At 41.4% G+C, this 22830-nt stretch overlaps 1 protein-coding gene across 5 annotated transcripts in view; it reads left to right on the top strand.

Annotated features, from left to right (window-relative positions):
- Positions 1-1448: 1448 nt before the first annotated feature.
- CAPRIN2 (caprin family member 2) overlaps positions 1449-22830 on the top strand; it is a 33218-nt gene continuing 11836 nt past the window's right edge. For 3 of the 5 annotated variants that reach the window (XM_058022887.1, XM_058022886.1, XM_058022885.1), the window contains exons 1-13: positions 1449-1471; positions 2617-2879; positions 4550-4612; positions 7689-7775; positions 9645-9883; positions 11256-11338; positions 13160-13324; positions 13842-13885; positions 15213-16055; positions 21160-21291; positions 21489-21576; positions 22023-22078; positions 22664-22765. In XM_058022887.1, the coding sequence (XP_057878870.1) occupies positions 2631-2879; positions 4550-4612; positions 7689-7775; positions 9645-9883; positions 11256-11338; positions 13160-13324; positions 13842-13885; positions 15213-16055; positions 21160-21291; positions 21489-21576; positions 22023-22078; positions 22664-22765 (2151 nt within the window). In that variant the 5' untranslated portion in view covers positions 1449-1471; positions 2617-2630. The remainder of the gene's footprint in view (positions 1472-2616; positions 2880-4549; positions 4613-7688; positions 7776-9644; positions 9884-11255; positions 11339-13159; positions 13325-13841; positions 13886-15212; positions 16056-21159; positions 21292-21488; positions 21577-22022; positions 22079-22663; positions 22766-22830) is intronic. The other 2 variants (XM_058022888.1, XM_058022889.1) reach the window with 2 other exon arrangements.

Raw genomic sequence — 22830 nt, 5'->3', positions numbered from 1 at the left:
AATCTTTCTTATGTATAACCTTACCTCCCCTGTTCTCTCATCCATCCATTGCACTACATAAATACATCTTGTGTTCTGTAAAACCCGTCTTTGCAATCCTTCCTCACTAACTCACTCTTCTCTCTTTCAAAATGTCTCTATTTTCATTACTTTCACAAATTTCAGGATTACTATGAACTTGCCATATAGTTTATTTATTCTTTGTGGTAATGGCCACAAAAACAGAAACACAGAAAACAGATTTCCAGCTTAGTCCTCTGACCTTCGGAAGGTCTGTTTTCCCTAGTCTTCCAGCCTTCCATAGCATTGATTGTGAGGGCTTAACAAAGTTTCTTTGTGATTAATTTATATTCAATTAGCTTCAAATGGTTTTAGTAGTTATCAAGAGTTTACATGGTTGGGTGGCATTGGGTTGTCCTACAATGAGTGGCTGAGAGATATGGGGGTGTTCAGCCTGGAGAAAAGGAGAAACAGGGGGGACCTGAAAGGAGGTTGTAGCCAATTGGGTTCTTGTCCCCAGTAACAAGGGATAGGATGAGAGGATAATCCTAAACTGTGCCAGGGAAGGTTTAAGTTGGACATTAGGAAGAATTTCTTCTCAGAAGGGGTGATTAGACATTGGAATGGGCTGCCCAGGGAGGTGGTGGAGTCAATGTCCCTCAAGGTGGTAAGGAAGGGCTGGGTGTGGCACTCAGTGTCTCGGTCTAGTGTACAGCTCAGTCATAGGCTGGACTCCAATCTAATAAATTCTGTGATTATTAGAGGACATTCACTTTTTTTTTGCTATGTAAGGTGACACACAGTCCTGCAGATCTCCTCCAGGAGTTTTTATGGGCCCAGAGGAGCCCTTCAGAGCTGGTTTACAAGCACAGACCAACACAGACCAACACTTTTACTGTCACAGTAACACACAGGGTGTGACTGACCAGTGGGCTCTGAAAGGGCCGAGTGGATGCCCTCGCCTTGGGAGGATGCAGCCCTTGTGTGGAGCTGTTCGGGGAGCGCTGCCCACCTGCCCCGGGCTCACTGTGGTGCCAGGCCGCTGCGATCCACGCCATGCGACAGCGCACCGTGGCTTTGCCAGGGCCCCGTGCCAAACCTCGCCCTCACGGACGGCACATGGCGGAGTGTCACACCTGACCTCCCTTCCCCACGAAGCCGGTGACAAGGCCACTCTCCCCGGACGCTCGTCACTCAGGTCCCTGCAGGAGCAGCAGACCCCACCCGAGAGATTGCTCTGTCGCTCCTGGGATGCCCAGGACATCCCACACAGCCGCCGGGCGGACGCCCCGACCTTCAGGGGAGCCGCCCCGCGGGCCCGCCCTCCAGGCGCGGCGCGGGGCGGGCAGGCAGGTGAGGCGGCGCCGGCCATTGGGAGCGGGCGGTGACCGGCGCCGAGCCGCCCCGCCCCGCCGCTATATGAGGCGAGGGGCGGGCGGCGGGGCGGGCCTGAGCGTGTGCGGGCACCGAGGTGAGCGGGGAGGCGGGAGAGAGTGAGCCGGCCGGGCGGTGTGGGGCCGGCGGGCCCCGCAGCGCGGCGGGAGGCGAAGGAGGCGAATCCCCGGCAGGAAGGAGCCGCTGTTCCTCCCTTCCCCGCTCCTCCGCCACCGCCCCGCTCGGGGAGCCGTGGCGGCCGTGCCCTTCTCCCCCCGGGAGGAGCTCCCTGGCCATCCCTGGCAAGGACGCGATGGAGGGCTCGTCCCGGCTCCCCCGGCGGCGGAGGCTGTCCCGGGGAAAGGCAGGATTTGCCCTGGCTGCCCGCTGGGGTGATGTGGTGCGGCCTCCCCGGCGGCGGGCAGGCAGAATTGTGGTGTCATTGCTTTCCAGGAGCAGGTGTCCGTAAGTAGTTGAAGATGAGGGTGGCCGAGCATGTCTTGCAGAAACTCTGCTCAAGGTTACGGCCCCTCCAATGGTAGCCGGTGTTTTACCGTGGCACAGGCACGTTTTTTGGGATGGGTGTAGGCAGGGACCAGTTCCTCACGAAGAATGATGCTGTTGTAACTAAGCTGGCTTAGTTTGCTTTATCAAACGTTTTTTCTTCTTTTTTTTTTCTTTTTCTTTTTATTTTTTTTCTATTTGTCTGTGTGGATTTTTTTTTTTTATTGAATTGACTGTAAGTTCTCGCTTGGATTGCTGCAGAGGTCATGAAAGGGTGAAATAGATTTAAGTGGATTGAGAAGAAGAGGGGCTATAGCTTCAGGCATGGCCCTTCTAAATTTTCATTCAGGCTGCAGCCCGGATGCCGGGCTGGCGGTGTGATTTGCAATTGCTTGCTTGCAGTTTTTCCCCTGTGGGTGATGTGTGCAGGAAACCTGCCTAGTTTTATATGGTCACTATATTGAGTTTCTGGAATCATCCCCTGTGCTGCCTAATTCTGCCTATGTAAAGGATTTTTGGTGTCTGCATGGGTGGGGAAGCTGCTAACAATACGAAGTTTGCCTTGCTTTGAAATTCTTGCTACAGATATTTTGAAAGGGAGGGAGAAGCGTGGAAAAATTGTGGTCGCTCCTTCCCGAGGCTCAGTTTTGTGGCTAAATGTTCTGTGACAAGAAAAGACGTAACTTGAACAGGGGGGAGCACGGTGTGAGCGAGCTAAATAAGAGGAATTCTTTGCAGCTCCATCCATTTCAATGGTGCGGCTTTCCCAAGCCCCTTTCCATCGTCCATCATCACCTTCAGGCCGGTCGGAGGAAGGGGAGGAGAAGAGGATGAAGGCGGCCAAGCAGCAGGTGACCCCGGCTGGGGAGAGCCCGGCTCCCGCCAGCCCCCTGCAGTCCGCGCTGAGCACGGCGGCCTCTCCCTCGCAGGCCTACGAGATCTACATCGACAACGGGCTCATCTGCCTCAAACACAAGATCAGGAACATCGAGAAGAAGAAGGTAACTCGGTTTTCTTGCCCGATAGTAAAGCTTATTGCATTTAAAATAATATTTCATGTTATTTCTGTTATTTTTAACTGCTGGGATAAGGTTATGTGTGTATATAGAGAACTAATGTATGTTGATCAAAACTGAAGATGCTTCTCTTGACCAGATCCGTTCAGAACAAACTTGCATCTGATTTAAACGTGATTATACTCTTGCAGAGATCCTTCATCAATTATATGCATCTGATATTAATTTAGATGTAAATTGTTTGTAAAATCAGAAGTTAGAGCAAGTGTTTTCTCTTTGGAATACGTATTTAATATAGTCTGACATATCCTCAGTGGAAATGTCAGATTATATTAAATATGTATTGCCCTTTATTTTGCATAAATATTTGACTTACATATTTTAAATACAGGCTAATGTTACTGACTGGAAAACTTTTGTACAGAAATTGTCCAAAACTTGATCACTCATTTTAAGCTCTGCTTTCCTGAAGCTGGGGGAACAGAACAGTGTTAGTAACAATAACAACTGAGATAATTATTGTAGCTGGGGCTAATCAGACTTCTGCATTCTAAGGCTTTTCAGCTGATTGGCAGGTGACTGTGTGCTTGGCTTTGAGTTGAGAGAATGTTATTTTCTGTAGGATAAAAGACGTGAAGGTGCTGTTGCTTTCAGTGCTGGATCAGGATCACAAGTAAAGCAATTGTATGAATATGTTGTGCTACTCTAAATGCCTGAAAAGCTTTTAGTTATGTCTTAGGGCAAGGAGAGAGAGTAGATCAGACATCTGTCCATGTGCTTAGGGGACTTGGTCCTCCTGCAGGAGATGCAGTATTACTGCTGTCTCATGTCATGCATCATGCTGTGATTTTGAATAACATCAGACAAGCATGTTTCCTTTTTATGATTAAACAACTATGGGTTGTATTCTGATTCTGTCCAAGGAAGCTTCTTCTTGTGGATTTCTCTGGTACCTTTGATTTTCACATGAATGACAGTATGGCCTTATCAGCAAATAAAACTGTGACTTAGTAAAATAAGTAGAAAGTATTCCTAGTCTTGCACTCCTATAGGTACTGTGTCAGTGAAGCTCTAGGTACACACATGGAATAGTATTTGATTTCATGGCAGTGAAGTCACCTTTCTTTTCCCTAAAAAAGTTTTGCAATACCAAATAGTTTTGTTTTGTATTATTTACATCAGCATTTAAAGAATGCTTTGGTGTATTGGAAATACACTTGTTAACTTTCTTAGGGAACAGGGCTATAAATTTTTGATGTAACTAAAGCCAAATTTTTGAAAGACGTAACAAGGATTATTCAAGGATGATATGACTAAATTCCAGCATTGACTTGGGAAAGCTAAACAAGCCTTCCTTAAACAAGGACACTGGATGTATTTGAAGCCATTTAAAGATCTTGGATCAATGCATTAATAGTTGCTAAATGAAACAAAAGTAGCAAGTGAGAACTGAAAGATCAGTGCTAGGGAAAGGAAGTAGACAGTCCTGCAGACTGAAATTGCCAAATCAAAGGCATAGTAATACTCTGTGTTCCTTTCTTCAGAAACAAGAGGAAGTAGGAGGTTTTTTGTTCTATGTTACAGCATTTCACTCATACCCCTTGCCTACTTTTTAAATTGATTACTGTATAATGTTTACTTTGAATTTTCTGCAGCTCAAACTAGAAGACTACAAAGATCGTCTGAAGAAGGGGGAAGCCCTCAATCAAGACCAGTTGGTAAGTTTGCTTTGTATGCAGGAGTGGAAGGCCTCAAAACCTTCTGATCTGGCAGGAAGGATGGGTTGCTGAAGGAGATGAGTGTTTTTATAGAAGCAGCACCTAAAGGTATTTTTCACAAAACCAAATTAGCAAATTATTGGTTATCAGGCTGAATGTTGAGCCCATAAGCTCCATTGCCTGTTTTAACCTTCATGGTGTTCCCTGAAGGAATAGAAGATCCCTGTTTATCTTTGCTCTGTAGACTTTCAGCTTCAGTGCTTCTGCACCTCTGTTTCTTAATGAGGTAACTGTGTACAGCTGAGCTATATGGCAGTGCAGTGTTAGAACCTAAGCCTCAAGAATTCTGAGGTGGCTAATTAATCCTCATGATTTCTTCATTAGCAGCTATTACTTGAAATTGCCTGTTGTCTGCACAGTGCTGTTGGTTACAAGTAGCTGTTAATATAACTGACAGTGCTGGCTCTTTTTTGTCTTGGTCTGGAATGGATTTTAGATCTGAAACCAAATTTCTGTAACTTGAAAACTTTAGCAGAGCTGAGTAGTAGTGTCACATAATCCAAAGAGTTTATTGCTCTACTAATCCAGGAGTCACATTTTTAAAATGTAGTGGACACATGTTAAAGAGTAATTATCTGATGAGGAGTACTGACATTTCAGTGATAGTGCTGATCCTGCTAATGAACCAGCTGGAAAAATGTCACTGATTGCTAACTTGATCACAGTGCAGCAGTCTGAGAAAACAAATTCTATTTTCTTACTGTGAATCATTTGTGAAAGAATTAGACATAAGAGGGGTAAAGACATAAGAGGGATAAGAGGGGTAAAATGGTACCTTCTTAGAAGCAGAACAAACCTGTGGGAGTAATTTGTCACTTAGTGCTTAGCCACAAAATCTGATGTGGTGTCTTGCCGTATCAAGTGCAAAAGTAAAATTAAATCTAATGGTTTGGAGTAGGTTGATGACCTTTCAATTCCTCTCTACTCAATCTTCAATCAGGTGGGCAAGAAACTTTTGTGTTTAGATCATCTGTGTTCTTCACAATCTGTTTGCTGCCATGAGCAGTGAGACTGTTGAACAATGTTCTGTAAGTTGGAATAGTCCTGGATCTATTGACTGCTTTGGTATATGCCCTGCACTGTGAAAAGCTGTTAGGTGACAGTGTTTGGAAAATGGCATTAACTTGGTTACTGATTTTTAGTATTCCTAGCTGGGCTTCACTTTTCAACTTTAGTGTCTTCATCCCAGTTTCTGGAGTTTCTTAGGCTACTAAAATGAAGAACTGGATTCAGCCTTCATAATGGAGGTTACCATTGTAGAAGCACATATGCATTCAATATTTAATTAACCATCTTGTAAAGTCCCATGCTTCAGTGGTTAAGATACAGAAATACTGCATTTCTAACTTTCAGAGGCAAATTTGTGGTGTATGTACAAATTGAAGCTGGAGTAGAGCTTAATAGATCTTAACAGCTAAAGAAACCAACTGCCTTATAATACAGTGGTGTTCTAATATAACTTGCTGTCATCTATAACTTTAATTTTCTCACACAGAGGAAGAAGTGCATGTCTGGTGATGAACTTGTTTTGCAAGCAATTTGGATTAAGCTGTAATTACTTACTGTGCATGCCTGCCAGACCTAATGTGTGTGCTAGCCTTACATTAGGAAACATTTGTTTCAAGAATGAGGAGCTTCCAGCAGCTTATTGTGCTTTTTGCAAGCTGAGCAGATTTTCCTCAGTGCTGTTCTTCCAAGGTGCTGTTAATGAATGTTAATAACAGGTGTGACAGAAGAAAGCTATTGCTTTCCTGTGGGCTGAGGTGCAGCCTGCCATGAGAGCAGTGGTGGCTGTTCCTGATGTTTACAGGTGCAGAGTTTTACTCTGCAATTTGCGTTGTTAGAAGCACAATTACTGTAACCTGACTAGTAAATTGTTGGTGTTAATTGTGAGTCTTCCTCAAATGTGTGGGCATTGGATTCTTAGAAGTCATTCTCTCAAGTGCTAAGTGAATTGCTAAGTAGTACTTCAAAGCTGCTTGGTAAATTGTGTGAAGACAAACCTAAACCACCAAAGGTGAGAGCTTGCACTTTGTGTTGGGTAGCATTTAGTCCAGGTGGTGTCTAGTATGTGACAAACAGGGGAATAAAAGGAACTGAGCAATCCAACTGAGCAAATGAATATGTAACTTGTTTTCCATTTGCTTAGGAACACATATGGAGTTTGCAGATGGCCCAGATCTTATTGGGACAATAGATTAAGCTTTTGTCACTGCACTGATGAAACACTAGCACTGCTGTGAACGAGCTTTATGGTAGACTGATGGGCCTGTTCTAGAAAAACCTGTGATATCATGTCAGGAGCATAAACCAGATTGGGTGTAAAGCACATGTGAACAACTGGAGTCAAACTTGTTACTCATGCCTTGTGGTGTGAAGATATGGGCAGCATGTCTGGACTACAGCATTTTGCTATCTTCAGAGCTGTCAAGGGAACTTGGAGAAATTAATTAACCCGTTAAAAATGGGGTTTATCATAATGCAATTAATAATCCACTGCAGTTATTTTTGAAGACTAGCCAGTAAAATATTGGTTTAAGTCATTAGTAAAGACAGGAACATGGCTTCTTTTGTGGGAACTAAATTGCAAAGACTTATTTCTGGAAGTGTGACTTGTGTATATATTTCTGAAGTTTGAACAAATTTTCTTTAAAGGTGTTCAGTTAAGCGTGAAGGTAGAAGATCTGTGCTGAATTTCTCCTGTATTCCTTCCAGATTTTTAGACCAGTCTGATTTTTAAATAGCTGCTTACCTCTGATTGTCAAGACCTATATAGGCAAACTTGTAGGATATCTGTCTGGTGGTATGAACTGGCTTTGAACTGCATCTCTGTTACAGGTGAATGATATTTGCAATTAAAGGACCAGCCACAGACACAGAATCTTTAAAAAGCTACAGTTTCAGAGAAGAACACACTGAATGACAACTTCACTATGAGAATTTAAGTACAAGGCAATAGAGTTGCAATCAGTAGTTTAGGCATGAAAAATACATTTTTTTATCTATTCCTTTGTAGGAGGCAGTAGAGAAATATGATGAAGTAGTGCACAACCTGGAATTTGCCAAGGAGCTTCACAAGACTTTTTCAGGGCTTAGCCAAGATGTAAGTATAACTATTCTCCTCTATATTGACAGGAGGTAACTGCAGAACTTTGTGCTACTACTTTAATGGCTACATTTCTATTCCAGTGTACCCCTTGCTAGGAAGTTCCTGGCTGGTTTCTCTGCAGCAGTGAAACTTAGGCATATGAGGAGCAGTTGATTAAGCAGAACTTATTATGTGGTGCTTGTTAACCAGTTGTCTCTCACTTGGTAGGCAAAGGCTAAAGAGGCTTCAGTGACTCCAGTGGTGGGTCCCTGAATGGCTGGGGCCTGGAAAATGAGATCTGGGAGCAGAGCCTGGAGCATCTGGGTGTGTTGGGCCTGGTGAAGTGAAGGCTTGCCAGGAGATGCACAATTATCCTTCAGACAGCAAATACTGAGAGGGTGGAGCTGGGATTTTTGCTGAGGTGTGGTAGGAGAAGCAATGATCATTACTTGAAATAGATGCTAACAGGTAGGAGGAAATGGTCACTCAGTGGGTGATTAAACATTAGAAGCAAGCTGCCTGGGGAAGTGGTAAAATCTGTCCTTGGATTCCTTGTCCTCCAAGCAATCTGGTCTTGATTCCCTCCCTTTCTGGAGGCTGGGCTAGACAATGTCCCAAGATCCCTTCCAAAATGAATTTTTTACTGCTTCTGGTGAGGGAAAGTGTTGGTTTTAAATCACTTTGACTTCAATGAAGAGTGCATCCCTCAGTAAAATTTACCTGAAGCTTGTGGAGTTTGCTACTCAATCTGCCATAGCTGTCTCTAATAGTGGCAAGACACTGATTTAGTGCTTTGTTTAGGTCTTTGTTCAGGATTTAAGCCACTCCATACATTATTTTTATGCAAGCAAGTGTTTTATCTTTGGAGATACTGGTCTCTTGGCTCAAGCAAATTCTACACTTATAGAAGATTTGATCCAAGGTAGTGGTAGGGAAGCTAAACATGATTAGTCACTGTTCTGGCATTATTTCTACAGAATGCTGAAAGACTGGTACCTTGTGACCCAGTGTATCCTTGTGCAGGTGTTTTAAGTAATCCAGCATTCTACCAGTTCATGTTTGTTCTTGAATTTATGCTGTATTTAAAGGCTAACCCACCTTGTTTTTAATTTGGCTGTGCTTCTGCTGGTATGGATTCTACAGTCAATAGCCATTACTGGAACACTAGGGGCCATTCTGGCAACAGCATCCTTTGCAGTGTGTTGTAGGGAACAAAATTTTCATAGATTGTGACACATATTGAGGCATTTTAAATTCTGCAGTTACTTGGATGACTTCTGCTGGGTAGCTCTGTTAGTGTATGATGAGAGGCTTGACTGTATATTCTCTGTGTTCTGTAATTTCATGTTGTTGCTTATTTAATGAGTGCTTTAGCCTTCTGCCATCAGAAATGATTGTAGGATTCTGCTGTATCCTTTAAGCTGGGATGTTCAAAAGTGAAGAGCAGTTGTCTTACTAGGAGAGACTTGAGATAACTTCTGCCTCTCTAACTCTGTGGTAAATGTTAAAGGTCAGCTAGGCCTGGAATGATGCATTGATATCAATTCCATCAATTTCTGTACAATCTGTTACAATAAAACCACTAGCATGCATAATCAGGGTCTAGATATCACAAAGGCATATCACAAGTGAAGCTACCAGTATCCAGTTTGACTGAAAGTTAGATGTGTAGATGATTAGTAGATAAATGGAGAGCTCTTCCAAAGGAGGAGCTTAAAAAATTCTGGATATCTGAATAATTAGGAGCTTATCTAAACCAAAATGAATGGTTGGTTTCCTCATTGTAGGATAATCAGTACTAGAACTCAGTGTTTTGTCCTAGACTCTTGTTAGTAAACAGGATTAAACCCCAAATTGTGTTTGTTGGATTTTGCTTTAAAATAGCTGCTGAAAGCACAGAAGAAGGCTCAGAGGAGAGAGAGCCTACTGAAGCTGGAAGCAGAGAAGAAGAAGCTGCGTACGATACTTCAAGTCCAGTATGTGCTACAGAACTTCACTCAAGAGCATGTTCAGAAAGATTTCAAAGGTGGTGTGAATGGTGCAATATACCTGCCTTCTAAAGAACTAGACTACCTCATAAGATTTGCAAAACTGACATGTCCAGAAAGAAATGAGAACTTGAGGTAAGTCCGGGGGTTTTTGTCTATTAGTATGCTTCAATTGTTGTGGTAAATGTCCTCTGTTTGACACTGCTGTGTCTTTAAATACCATGTTTTGTAATGTGAACATTCTCTTCAGTACACTTGCTTTTGTCTGAGGTTAGGAATGTAAAGATTTACCTCAGTTGGAGCTTTAGAGGGAAGCTGCAGTAATTACAGCCTCAGGTGCAGGTTGCAGACAGACTTTGCCATTTTACATCTCCCTGTGGGACTGAGGGGACACAGTCCAATACCATCCTTAGCAGGGAGCCTGGGGATGTGCTGTTTCTCTGTGGTCTCACTGCTCATGAAATGAAAAAAGTGCAGTTAAATCAGAACTCTTTCTGTATTCCATTTACATTGATGATTCTGGTGTGCTTCTTTATTCCAAGGAATGTAACATGGTGCTCCTGAGGTGCTCTTGCTGTTAGATTCAAAGTGATTTTTAAAAATTGCCTGAAGTTTTTGATACCTCTGCACTAAATGTCATGCATGTCACCATGGTGTTAGAGAGGTAATGTCAGTATCAGTGCTCATGTGGCACTGTTCTGGTGCTGTGATGGCTCATGCTTGGTGTGACAGCCTGTCTGGTAGGGTAGTGCAGCAAGAATTCTATTTGAATATGGAATAAGTAGTTACTAGGTGGTAAGCTGAGACACTTTATGGATAAGTCATTTTTGACTATGGACTAATTCTTTAAGTGCCTCAAAATTCCAGTCACTTGTCATACACTAGACTTGCCTAATCTTTGCTCTTTAGTTAACTACTTCCAAAGAACAGCTGCTTATAAAAAGCTACACAACAGGAGCGTCTCATCCCAAGGAAGTAACTTTGTTTCTAGTTGACTCTTATGGTATTACTTCTACAAGAAGCTTAATCCTTTCCTTTGGGATACTGTGTTTCATGGCAATGCACTGAAAACTCCATCTTCTGGAGGAGGTGGATCTTGGACCTATAGTAAGGTTTCCCAGGAGCTGCTAGTCAGTGAGAATGGCAGCTATTGTTGGTTGCACCTGTACAAGTTCATCCAGTAAATGGGACCAGCTGATTAAACAGCAGTTGTTGCCCTGTTTGGGAACCCTGGCTTGTAATGAAATTCAGCCATGTGGTTTTGTGGGACAGTGCTTAGGATCTCTATATTGACCAACAAAAGAAGTTAGGCTTTCTAGGTTAAATCCTGTTCAGACAGAGACAACTGAATTGCTTCCAGTGATTTCAGGGCTTATATTCACTCTGTGTGCAGGAAATAAGTGAAGGCTGGACACTAGTGAATGTTGTAAAATGAGGGGGTGTTGGGACAGTGCAGCACTTGATTTTTGGCTGTGGTTCTACCTAGTAAAATTGTCATTTGTTTCAGTGTTGAAGACCAGATGGAGCAATCATCTCTCTACTTCTGGGACCTTCTAGAAGGAAGTGAGAAACCTGTGGTTGGAACAACATGTGAGTGTCTCATCTAGAGAAATAACTTAAAGATCTAAAATTTGTGTGCTTGTTAAACATCTTAAAACCAGTGAATACACATAGAAGGTCACCAAATTAACCACTTTCAGGTGATGTGTGTATCTTGATTATCCAAGGATGAATGGCTGTTCCTAGTTCAGTTAAGTGCAGGTCAATCAATGCCACCTGCTTTCCTTTTCCAGTCGAGACTTTTCAATCAGTATGCTAGCATATTTTTGAGAAATACTGATGGTAGCAATTCAAAATCCGATGCATGAAAACCTTTCAGAACAGTGGGAAGCTTTTTGTTTAGTTATGTGCAAATGGGTTAAGCTTGGAACAGTTCCCAGCCATGAAATGCTTAGTTGAGTACCCTGATGTATTACAAAGCTTCATTGGCCCTGGGTTGAAGGTTCCACAGCATTGAAGAGTCTCCTTTCTTTGTAGGAGTTCTAGACTCATACCTGTTGTCTCCCTGCAGTGCAGGATACCACACAGGCTGTTAATGGAACTTGCTGGCATTTCTCATCATGCACAATTGCAGTCTTTCTTTGATGTAATGGAAGTGTCCTTGCTTTTCAAGCACACCAAAATCTGTAGGACTCTACAGATCTTCCATTTGTGGCACAGTTCCAAAATCCCTGGATGTAAGCCAACATACACATTGTGTTCCTATTTACATCTTGCTTGTGAGGAAACTGCCCTTAATTGAGTTGTAGTGTCTTTCTATTGCAAACAGCTCTTGCTTGTTGTGTTTATGACAACAATGTCAGTAACTGTTAGAACAGAGCATTAGTGTGATCTGTTTAATTTCTACAGAGGTAGCTGAACTGACAGCTAGGTGTTAAATCTTCCCATGTAGTTGTGGACAAACTGCAGGCTTGGATTGCTGCAGGATGGTATCCTTAGCCTTGTATCTGTTGACATGAATAGATTGTTTATCAGTATCTCTGTCCCTTTAGTGTCAGTCTTGCATCCCTTTGTGTGCAAGCTAGACTTCAGATAATGCTGTTAGGTTGTTTTATTAGTGTTCATTGCCTTGGAAGACAGTTTTTTATAGCAATAGTAAATTCTAGCTTACAATTCTTGTTTGTGTGGTTGTCATTGGAAGGAGTGATCTTTCACTGAAAGTTCTTCCTGTTCTCAAGGCTGCCCTGTTTGCAGCTCCTCTGAAACAATTTCTAGAATCACTGTTACTTCTGAGGTCTTACTCTGTACTTTCAGCTGCTGTCTCTTGTTTGCACAGAGGAGCAAACTGGACAGTGCTTCTCACAGTACAGTTAAGCTTTTGTTCACCCATGTCAGCTCTGAATCTTTTCCAGCTTCAGAGGAGTAAGTTTGTTCTGGGATCACTCCCTTGCATTTCCCCTGCTTGTTTCTACAGTTCTTAACTTTTCTTTCTGAGGACCGTCCTGTTATCAGCAAGAGTGTCTTGTAGAGTAGTTCCATTGTGACTGTTTAGCTTTTCCTCTGCTGCAGTCTCACATGATTTTAATATCAAAGCTGGCTAGCTTATACATGGGAAACAAAGCCCTTTCCAAGCATATGGGAGACCAGGTGGCTCTGTGTTTACCTTGTGGGCATTAAACACAAGCTGCAGCCTTGCCCTGGTATTGCAAAGATGTTTTCAGCTGCATTTAATTAAGCAGTCTAATAAATAATTTCCTTTACAAAAACATTTTGCTATAGCTTCGTAAGATGTGTGAACTTGGAGTAACTGCAGTTCATATAAAGGGAGGAAGTAACAAGTCTTAATCTGTAATCTGAATGCCCTTAATTTCAGATTTTGCTGTTTTAACTTTAAGTGTTTTTACTCTTTAGATAAACACATGAAGGACCTGCTGTCCAAACTTCTAGACTCCGGCTACTTTGAAAGTATCCCGACTCCTCGCACCACTGTGCCAGTGAAAGAGTTGGAAGAAGAAGTAAATAGAAAACCTGAGAAAACAAGACAGCTGTCAAAAGGAGAGTCTGCCAAAGAATCAGGTGAAATATTACAGGGTTCAATTTTTATATCAGTGTTGGGATGGGCTTGAACTGAGCACTGAATTTGCATAGCTTGGTGTTAAATCTAATGCTGTGCTGTAGCTTACTTGCAGTGTAGTAACTGAAATGGAACTTGCAGGGCATGCAGCTCTGTTTTAGCTAGAAACATTCAAAAAACCCTTTAAATCATAGTAATAGAATGCTTTTGCCTTCTGAGTAAGTTGAATATGTGGGGACTGTCTGGTATGTAGGGAAAGTTACATATTAGAATAACAAAATTATGAATACTATAAGATGTTTCTTAACTCTAAACTTCTGCAGCAGTAAAACTTAGAAAATAAAAGCTTGTCTAGAAATAGCCTGTTGAATGGCAAGCTGAGCTTTCAGAATATCTGAATATTTCAGAATATCTGGTTTAGCAAATTGTACTGCTATTTAAATAGATTTAAAGAGTTGCTACTGTTTGATCTGCCTTCTGCATTTGATCAGTTGAAACAAATTAACATCCTTTCTCTAGAATCCATTATGGAGCTTATGAAATCTGAAATACAGCCACAGGAGGTAAGACACTCTACTGTTAATTGCTTGCCTTTAGTATTGTGATTTTTTTTCAGACACACATTTATAAATGCTCTTCTGCTGTCCTTTTTTAAACTTAAAAAGGGAGTCTGAACAGTAATTTTAAGTGTTGCTTGATGTAGGAGGCATTAAAGACTTGATTGCATTTGTTTTTAACCCCAAATTTATGGCATCTGGTGTTGTATTTTGGGATGAATGGAGCAGGATTTTACATGAAGCAGTTTAGTACTTTAATGCTCTGGCACTTTCCTGACTAAAACAAAGCATCTGCCTTTAGAGTGGGAGCATTGATCTTTTGTGTACTGTGGAATAGAGAAAATAGACATCTGCTAAAAAGCTAAGCTTGTTGCAGTAGGCTTGATATTGGTGGGTTTGAGAATGATGTTGGTCTTACTCTGATTTGTCAGGAAGGTAGGAAACCCAGGACAGGCTTGTGTGCACAGGGGTGTGTAGACCTGTTTCAGCAGCTCTTCAGACTCCTGAACTTATGCTTGGACTATCAGTAGCATAGAGGTCATTAGGCCTGGTTCAGAAGGTGGGGAAGGGTGTCTTTTTCCAAATGGAAATATTGGTTCTTAAAATGCTGAATCCCTGTTTCCCAGGTATCCCACTAGAGGGTGTACTCTAGAACAAGTTTTTGTAACTTATTGCTAACACTTACCTGACTCTCATCTGGTATCTAGCCAGAAAAAATGTCTCAGCCAGTGAGCCTTGTACATTCTGCACTTCATGTATTTATTTCCTGTTCATGACCAAGTGGTAACTTAGAAAAACTTAGCACATCATCATTGAACTCCCAGACCTAGCACTAAACACAGCCTGCAGTTGAAGTCCAGTGGTACTTAATCTGAGACTCTGGTGACATTTTAGTATCAAAACTCCACCAAGAATGAGGGTTATACTTGGTTACTGGGTCTAATATTTTGGGATGCTTAGCAGAATGTCTGCTAATATAGTACCAGAGCTTTTTAGGTGCTAAGAAGGAGAGCTACTTTTGTAAAAATCACAATTGTACTTGATATTGTCACTGCCTAGGAGCATTGAGGATAAGGGCAGTAGATTGACTCAGCTGGGTTTTACTTGTGCTGTTCAGCACTGTTCCCTGTTTCTCTGTGGCATGCCAAGCAAAGCTAGTCTGCAGTGTTGTAGGATAAAGCCATGGTCACAGTTTCTATGACTAGTGCTTAGACTGTCTAGGCTGTGCTTTTAGTCAGCAGTTTTCAGTAGCTGGGTGACCTTATTTAACTGACCTGAACTGTAGTAGCAAAATGTGTTCTTGGGAGCCATTAAGTTTCTTTGGTCTATGTAGTTTCTCAACAGGCGTTATTTGCCTGAAGCAGAATACTCTGTCAAGAAGAAGCCAGAAGAGCCCAGATCTTGGGAAGCCGAGTGTGCTAGAAAACAGGAACCTCCAAAGTCCTGGGAGATGCTTGTTGATGTTAAAGAGCAGGAACAGAAGCAGAAACAAGAGACCTTAAAGCCTTGGGAAGCTCGTGTTAGACAGCAAGAACTCAAGAGAGCAGATTCTCCAAAGCCTTGGGAAGCTCGTGGTAAAGAGGAGGAACAGAAGTGTGAGTCTGCAAAGGCCTGGGAGACCCGTGTGGAGGAGCAGCAGAAGAAGCCAGAAGCTCCAAAGGCATGGGTAGCACACGTCCAAGAGGAGCAGGAGTCCCCCAAACCTTGGGTAGCAAAGGTCAGGGAAGAGCAGGACCAGAAGAAACAGGAATCACCTAAGCCATGGGTAACAAAAGTTAGGGAAGAGCAGGAACAGAAAAAGCAGGAGTCCTCAAAACCTTGGGTAACCAAAGTTAAGGAAGAACCAGAAGAAAAGCAGGAATCTCCAAAACCTTGGGTAACCCAAACTAGGGAACAACCAGAACAAAAGAAGCCAGATTCTATGAAAACATGGGAAGTGCCTGTTAGGGAAGAGCCAGAGCAAAAGAAGCAGGAGCCTGTGAAGGCTTGGGCTGCACATGTTAGGGAGGAGCCAGAACAAAAGAAGCAGGAGACTCGAGAGGCTTGGGAGAAAGCTGACAGGCAGCAGCAAGTGTCACCTCCACAGTTACAGAACCCTCCGAAGGCCTGGGCAGCTGCCAGTATGGGGCCAAAGGAGCAGATGGGCCCAAAGAAGTTTGATGTGGAACCCAAAGAAGTGAGTTGGCATATGTAGTATTATCTGTCATAAGCTTTTGGCATTAGTGTATTGGAATAAAGCCACCTATTAGCAGAGGGAATCTAAGGTGTGTTTTGTAGGCCAGTATATAGACTCCTGTTTCATTCTTTCTTGGGGGAATAATTCTGGAGGCTAAAGTTTAGATTTGAATAGCAAGATGGCCTGCTTTGCTTTTTACATCAGCACAGTATTGCTGGTTTTGAGCCTTGAATAACTGCTTTATGCATAAGACAGAAGAATTAACTTGGTTCATCTGTAGCTATTGGCTCTGGCCTCTGTTAGCAGTACAAAGCAGGTATGACTCATCCAGGGATCAAATACTTTGTGGCTGTATGTGAATAACACTTCAGTAATTTTTAGGCTTTTGATTAAAATAGCTGCTGATTCAAGAGAGATCTAATGTCTAGATCAAGCAATACCAACTGTACAGGGGCTTAAATATGTATTTCCAGATGAATGCATAAACCATATTGCTGTCCTGGGAGTCTAACAATAGCATAGTGTTAGAAGTATAAAAGAAAAGCCATTGCATGGCTTACAGCTGAGCAGGCTGCTACCCTTTGGTCACATTACCTTCTTTCTCACCTGTGCCTGGGTAGCAGCAACACTGGTCACTGTCAAAAGAGATAACTGAGCTCTGCTATGTCTGCCTTAGGTCACTAAGAGAAATGTTAATCTGAAGGTAGACTTCAGGAAGAAAATATGGGGAATTGAGCACTTCTTTGTATACAGTGTTGTAACCACAACTGTCTTCTTGCAAGAAAGCAGGAACCAGTATATCCCATGTTACTCATGGCTAATGATTAAGCTTGTATCTTGTCAGTAAACTTGGCAAAACTGAAAAAATGGATGTTCTTGTGTCTAGAGACGGGAGCGCAAACCGAAGGCTGAATATGAGATTAAAAAAGTATGTAATGATGCAGCACTGGGTAACAATGTGGGATTAAGGTGTTTCAGCTTGGGCCATCTTTACACTCAAGCTGAGTAGAATCTTGTGTCCACTGTGGTGGTGGTACAGGTGGAAGACCTGGTTGCCTCACTAAGTAACTCTGAGCACAAATAGGTGTTGTGCACCCAGCTATGCACAGTATTCCTGTAACTGAAACTAAGTACTGGAATAGTCTCAAGCACTTGTAAAGTCCCTTGGAATTTCTGGTGTCAGATTGCCTGAAATGCAAGATGCTTCCTAATGAGAAGATGCTTCCTGTTCTTTTTATATGGGATGGATAGATGGATGGGTTAAGTGATTGAGAAAACTGCTGCAGTGAGTAAAGAGGAGAGTCTCCAGTCATCTGGAGAAACTTGTAAACTGCTTCAGAATCTCCCTAGTGGTGTGCAGGTTTCAAAAACTGACAAAATTAAACTAACTGCTGGAATGTGAGGTCACTGAAGGGGGATTGCTGAGCTAAGTAAACAAAAGATATTTTAAAGTATTCAAACCTGGATTTATGTAAACCATAGGATAACATCAACTGCCTTTATTTTTGATTAGTAGCTATGGAGAAATCCTAAAAGTATATTGAATGAGTAGAAAGCAGGGTACTATCAACTTAACTGGTTTCCATAACCAGTTTTTTAAAAGAGATGTCTTTGACTTGAAGTGCATATGAAGAGCAATTAAAATCATGTTAAACTTTTCAGATAATTTCTTTTGCCCTTGCTTATATAAAAGAGAGGCAATGCAGTGCTGTAGCTGGATCTGTTTGACTCTGAGAAAAATCTATAAATGCTTTTATGCAGGGATGTAGGCATGGCAGATAAAAGACCTGTGCCACTGCTGCTGGCCTCTGAGCTGAATCTGTTAGAGATCTGAAGTCTTAAAAACCTATGTCTTGAGATATTAAAATATGCTTGTTTAACTTTATATACTGTAAAGGGGAGCACCTAAGAATCTGAGCCTAAGACAGCAGGGTGAGCTAATGTGCAGCCTGTTTAACCATTGTTCTGTTTAAATGTTTGTGCAACCTGTGGACCAGCAAGCTTGGTTAGAGCTGAATTTGTGGCCTGGTGTGGGAAAGCAAAGCAGTTTGGCTTGTGCTGTCAGCTAGCATATAATTAAATTCATACCCACTGTGAATGCTGCTCTGAGTAGAAAGCTGATTTTAATTGTATATCTATGGCAATCACTACTTACAGCTTAGGTATCACCATTCCACCTCATTTAGTACTCCATAACCTACAAACCTAAAGAGGAATTCAAGTCCTGTCCCATAGGGTGAAGTTTCACTAGTAAATGAGATGGCTGAAGTGGTATCTTAGTGTTGCATGTAAGTAAACCTTCAGTCTCTAAAAAATCCAGTTTTGACAGGAATCCCTGGTAAATTTGCATTCTGACTAGCCAAATTCCAAAGTGGTTGTTGGTTTATTTTCAGTGACTTAACTGGTCCTACAAAAAATTCTAGATGCTTCACCTCTACTTTTAGTCAGCCAGTTCTCTGGATGTAAGTCAAGATACATTTTGCTGAATGTATGAGTAGTGTTGATGTTATGTTTCAGAAACATTTCTTATGACAAATTAAACTCTGAATTTACCAGTGCTGTTCAACTGTAGTGGTTCAAGCAGCATTCAGGTTAATGTTAGGTGGTCTGAGCCAGACTAATAGGTCAGAATCTGCTACTAGCTTTTAGTGACTACCAGAAACAGCATCTAGTTGTAGGCTAGAAAGAAAACATTTTAAGAATGTCAAGTACCTGCTCTTCTTCAAAGCATCTTTTTATTAAAAAGCATAAAATCTGAAATACTTTAGTTTCCTGATACTTTTCTCTGTATCATCTTATATTGCAGTATTGAACCCTTAGGTACCAGCAAAACAGCAAATCAATATGAGGTAGCTTCACTGTAGCTTCTTCTGGCTGGTATATTTTAATATCTCTATGAACTAGAAAATAACTTCTATGGAATGGAAGTCTCAGGGTTTCAGTCCTAGCCTAAAGCCCTGATATCATATATGTAACCCTATATTCTTGTACTTCTTGAAGTAAAGAATGCTACCAACAGAATGCACGGAGTATGAGCTGGGGAAGGAGATAAAAGCTCTGACAAATTGTACAGGCATACAGGAATTTTATCATATCTGGAAGTAAAAGTGACAAGTCTTTTCTGCTTTCATGTCCTTGGTGCTTTTTTACCCTTTTTTTGTGTTTAATGTGCAAATCTCACTCACATAGCAAGTGGACTATCTTGAGAGTTTTAGACCCTGCCAGACTTGACCTAGTTAGGTCACCTAAAGGTGAAAAGCTTCTGTTACCCATTATCAAACACACAGAACCAGTTTGGTCATGTCCCTGTGTCTTAGTGGAAATGGTAGTGGAGGAAGAAGAGGGTAACAAAAGCATTAATCAGTTTGACCCAGAATGGATTTACTATGACAGTGAGTGCTGTAAAATTAAGACTTTTTCTGAGGACTAAAAGTGATGGACAGAAAGATCCAGATTGCCAGTAACTTAATCTATAACTCACTAAGATTAACTTAATTAATCTGTCTTTTGTCCTACACTTATATCCTTAAAAGCTGTAGTTACTGTTCATTATTGGAAACTATAGCAATACAAACTTGTATTTAATTGTTAGTTAAAGGTAGTGCTTGTGCAGCAGAATTTCTAATTAAGATAGAGCTTCACCAAGATGCACTCTTTTAACTATAGAATAAAGCAAAACTTCTCACAGCTCATCAAGCAGTTGTCATGTGGGCCACATAGATAGTAGAAACTGAGTCCTGCAGAGTTAGTAATGTGCTGTAAGCTTCTTGCCTGTGCATGGCATTGGAATTCCTGCAAAGGCCAGAGATTGCTTTCAGAAAACTGTTGAAAGGAAATGAAGTGTTTTAGGCTTGTCCTAAAAGTGAACAAAAAGCACTTCATCAATTTATGGTAGATTTAGTGTGACAGTTGTCATCATAGCACAAATACCCTTCTGCCATATATTTTCCAATGACTATACAAATAATAACACTGCTGTACAATATGTTGAAGTTGTAACCTCTTGTTAGAAACACAGCTGTATGTCCTGTAGGGAAAAAAAGGCTTTCATATGTTCCTGCACATCTCAGCATTTAAAATAATGCAACTAAAGGTCTTCAGATTTACCTTCCTCTAGCTGCACAGACCAACATAAGAACAGTAAATCTTTGGAGAACCACAAAAAATTGTGTTAAGATACTTCTAATGAGCCTACCTCCTCTCCATGCTGCTTTCAAAAGACATGTTAGACCATCCAGACAGTCTAATATTATTGTCACCTTATAAATAAGAGGGCTTCTGCTGCTTAAGGAGCTTACTATAGTGATTTTTGTTACCTTAGACTGACTTGTTCCCTGACAAAACATTTCCCTCTTTTAAAGTGGAGTGAGAACCTGTTGGGATGGACTCTTAAGGAATGAGCTGAAATCAAGGAGTAATAAAGCCCTGCAGAAGTCCATGTTAGATTCTTGTGTGGGAGCATGGGTTTATTTATGCCAAACTGGGATGTAATACTTTCTGCAGGAGCTGGTGCATTGAGATTATCTGGCTTTTTAGTAGAAATACTTTGGCCTCATCCTGAGTTACTTGCTTGCAATAAATCTCTTAGGAGCAGTTTCTTCAGATTGTCTGGAAATGCCCTCCTAATAAAAGATCTGTACTTATTGTTATAGGCTCTATTGGGAGAAGTAAACCTTGAGTGATGTAGCTTTGATTTTTAAGTTTGTTCTGGCCTTCAACTGAAATGTGACTTTCTTTAGATGGAGGTGCCTAATTTTGCACTAGATGCAGGCAACTTATTTCTTTGCATTTGGCTATAAGAAAGTGAAGTGAATTATTCCTAGTGAAAGGTGTTCCTGTCCATGGCAGGGGGGTTGAACTAGATAATCTTCAAGCTGTCTTTCAGCCCAAACCATTCTATGAAATCTGTGGCTTAGTTAGTTGTAGCAACAGGAAGCTGATTTTTTTTTCTAATAAAGTGAAAATGTGATTGAGGAAATATCAATAAGAGCACAGAATTCCTTGGCCCACAGTGTCTGACACCTCTAGGTTACTCTGGAAGTATATTGGATAAGGAGCTTGTCTTGCTTCCAGTATTAGATTTAATGTAACTTCTCCTTATTAGGTGCCTAAACCTGTACATCAGCCAGCTGCAGAATTTTGCTCTACTTCAACTCTTCCAAAAGATCCAGTATTGAGAAGGGAAAAGCTTCAGGATCTGATGACTCAGATACAAGGGACTTACAACTTCATGCAAGTATGTTTTTCTCTGCTGCTGTAGCACAAAGCTCCTGCTCCTACTGGGTTAGGGAGAACAGTGCTGACAATGTGTGTTGGCACTGAATGAATAAATTTAGCTCTAATTAGCTAAAAGCAGCTTGTGAAGTGAAAATGTTTCATTTGTATCTAGAGTTTAATTTTTTTCTTCCCAATGGTGATATTTTTTTTTGAAAGGAGTCCATTCTGGATTTTGATAAAGCTTCACCAAGTGCCATTGGTTCATCCCAACCTCCTTCAGTTACTCCAGCAAGTAGTCCTGTAGGTAGGTGGTACTGTAAGTGTAAGTGGTATGTACAATATTGCAAGCACTAACAGGGTTTGCTTGGGCTGTGGGCCTGGTGAAGATAGATTGTTTAAATATAAAAAACAGATCATGCTGAAAGAATGGGTGGATATTGGGCTGTAGAACTCAATTACCCAGTTTGTTAATTTGCTTTCTTATTCTGGTAAGTATCTCTTAATCTGGATATCTTTTCTGTGATAACAATATTTTTGTCATTGAATACCTGTCTTCTTTTACCAAAAACCTGAAGTCTTCAATTGGGTCTAGTTTGCTGATGCTAGGTTTAAATATTTGAATTCCACATAGTAAAAATAGTTTGCATCTTCACATACCAAATGTTTTTAAAAAATAGAACTGCACACCAAAACTATATGTAGTGTTTGAATTGAAAAGTAAATGTTGCTTAATGCATTCTATTGTTACAGCTTCAAAAGAGCAGAAACTGCCAAGTCAGAGTGATTTTCTTCAACAGCCCCTTCAAGTAAGTTGAAGTTAGGACTGCCTGAGGAGGCAGATGGAGGTTATTTACCAGCATGGACTTACACTTGATTTGTTTTTCTTGCCAGTAGTTTTGTGTTCCATACAATGTGGTAGCTTGTGAGTGTAAGCTCACTCAAATGCTGACAAAGCTGGTTGCTCTTTTGGTTGAAAAGGGGCAATAAATACTTGAAGTATGTTGAAGGCACACTGAAATAGTTTGCATATTTTCCCTTTAGATTCAAGTCATAGCCAGTAGTCATGTGCAGAAGAACAGCTAGTTTCTTTCCTAGATAGTGTTTTCAACTTCAAGATCCTTACACCAAAGACTGTATCTCAAGCTTTGGTAGTTGTGGTTAAATGAACCTTAAGTTCAGTCACTCTACTTGCATGTCTTGTGACTTTTGATTTTAAATGTGCTTCCTTACCATGAACAAGAATTCCTAAAAGACTGACTGGTCAAAGACCCTTCAGTCCCTGAATTATTCAGAGGTTTACTTGGACATGCTGAGGATGTGAGTTTTAGTGAAACCAAACATTTAAATTTTGATATTTTCAAAACCTTATATCTGTTTTTTCTCCTTGCAAGACTGCTGCTTCATCAATGGTGCTGCATGGTTCAAACACTTCCCTAGCATCTGCTGATCATGCTCTTTCTGGCTCTGAAGCTGAAGACTTGGTGACACCCCAGGTACCATACCCTGGCATTCAGATCTGTGTGACAGCCAGCCCTAACAGAAAGCTCAGCTGGGACCC

The sequence above is a fragment of the Melospiza georgiana genome, chromosome 4, assembly GCF_028018845.1.
Source record: "Melospiza georgiana isolate bMelGeo1 chromosome 4, bMelGeo1.pri, whole genome shotgun sequence".
NCBI lineage: Eukaryota > Metazoa > Chordata > Aves > Passeriformes > Passerellidae > Melospiza > Melospiza georgiana.
This window is presented reverse-complemented; position numbering and strand designations above follow the sequence as displayed.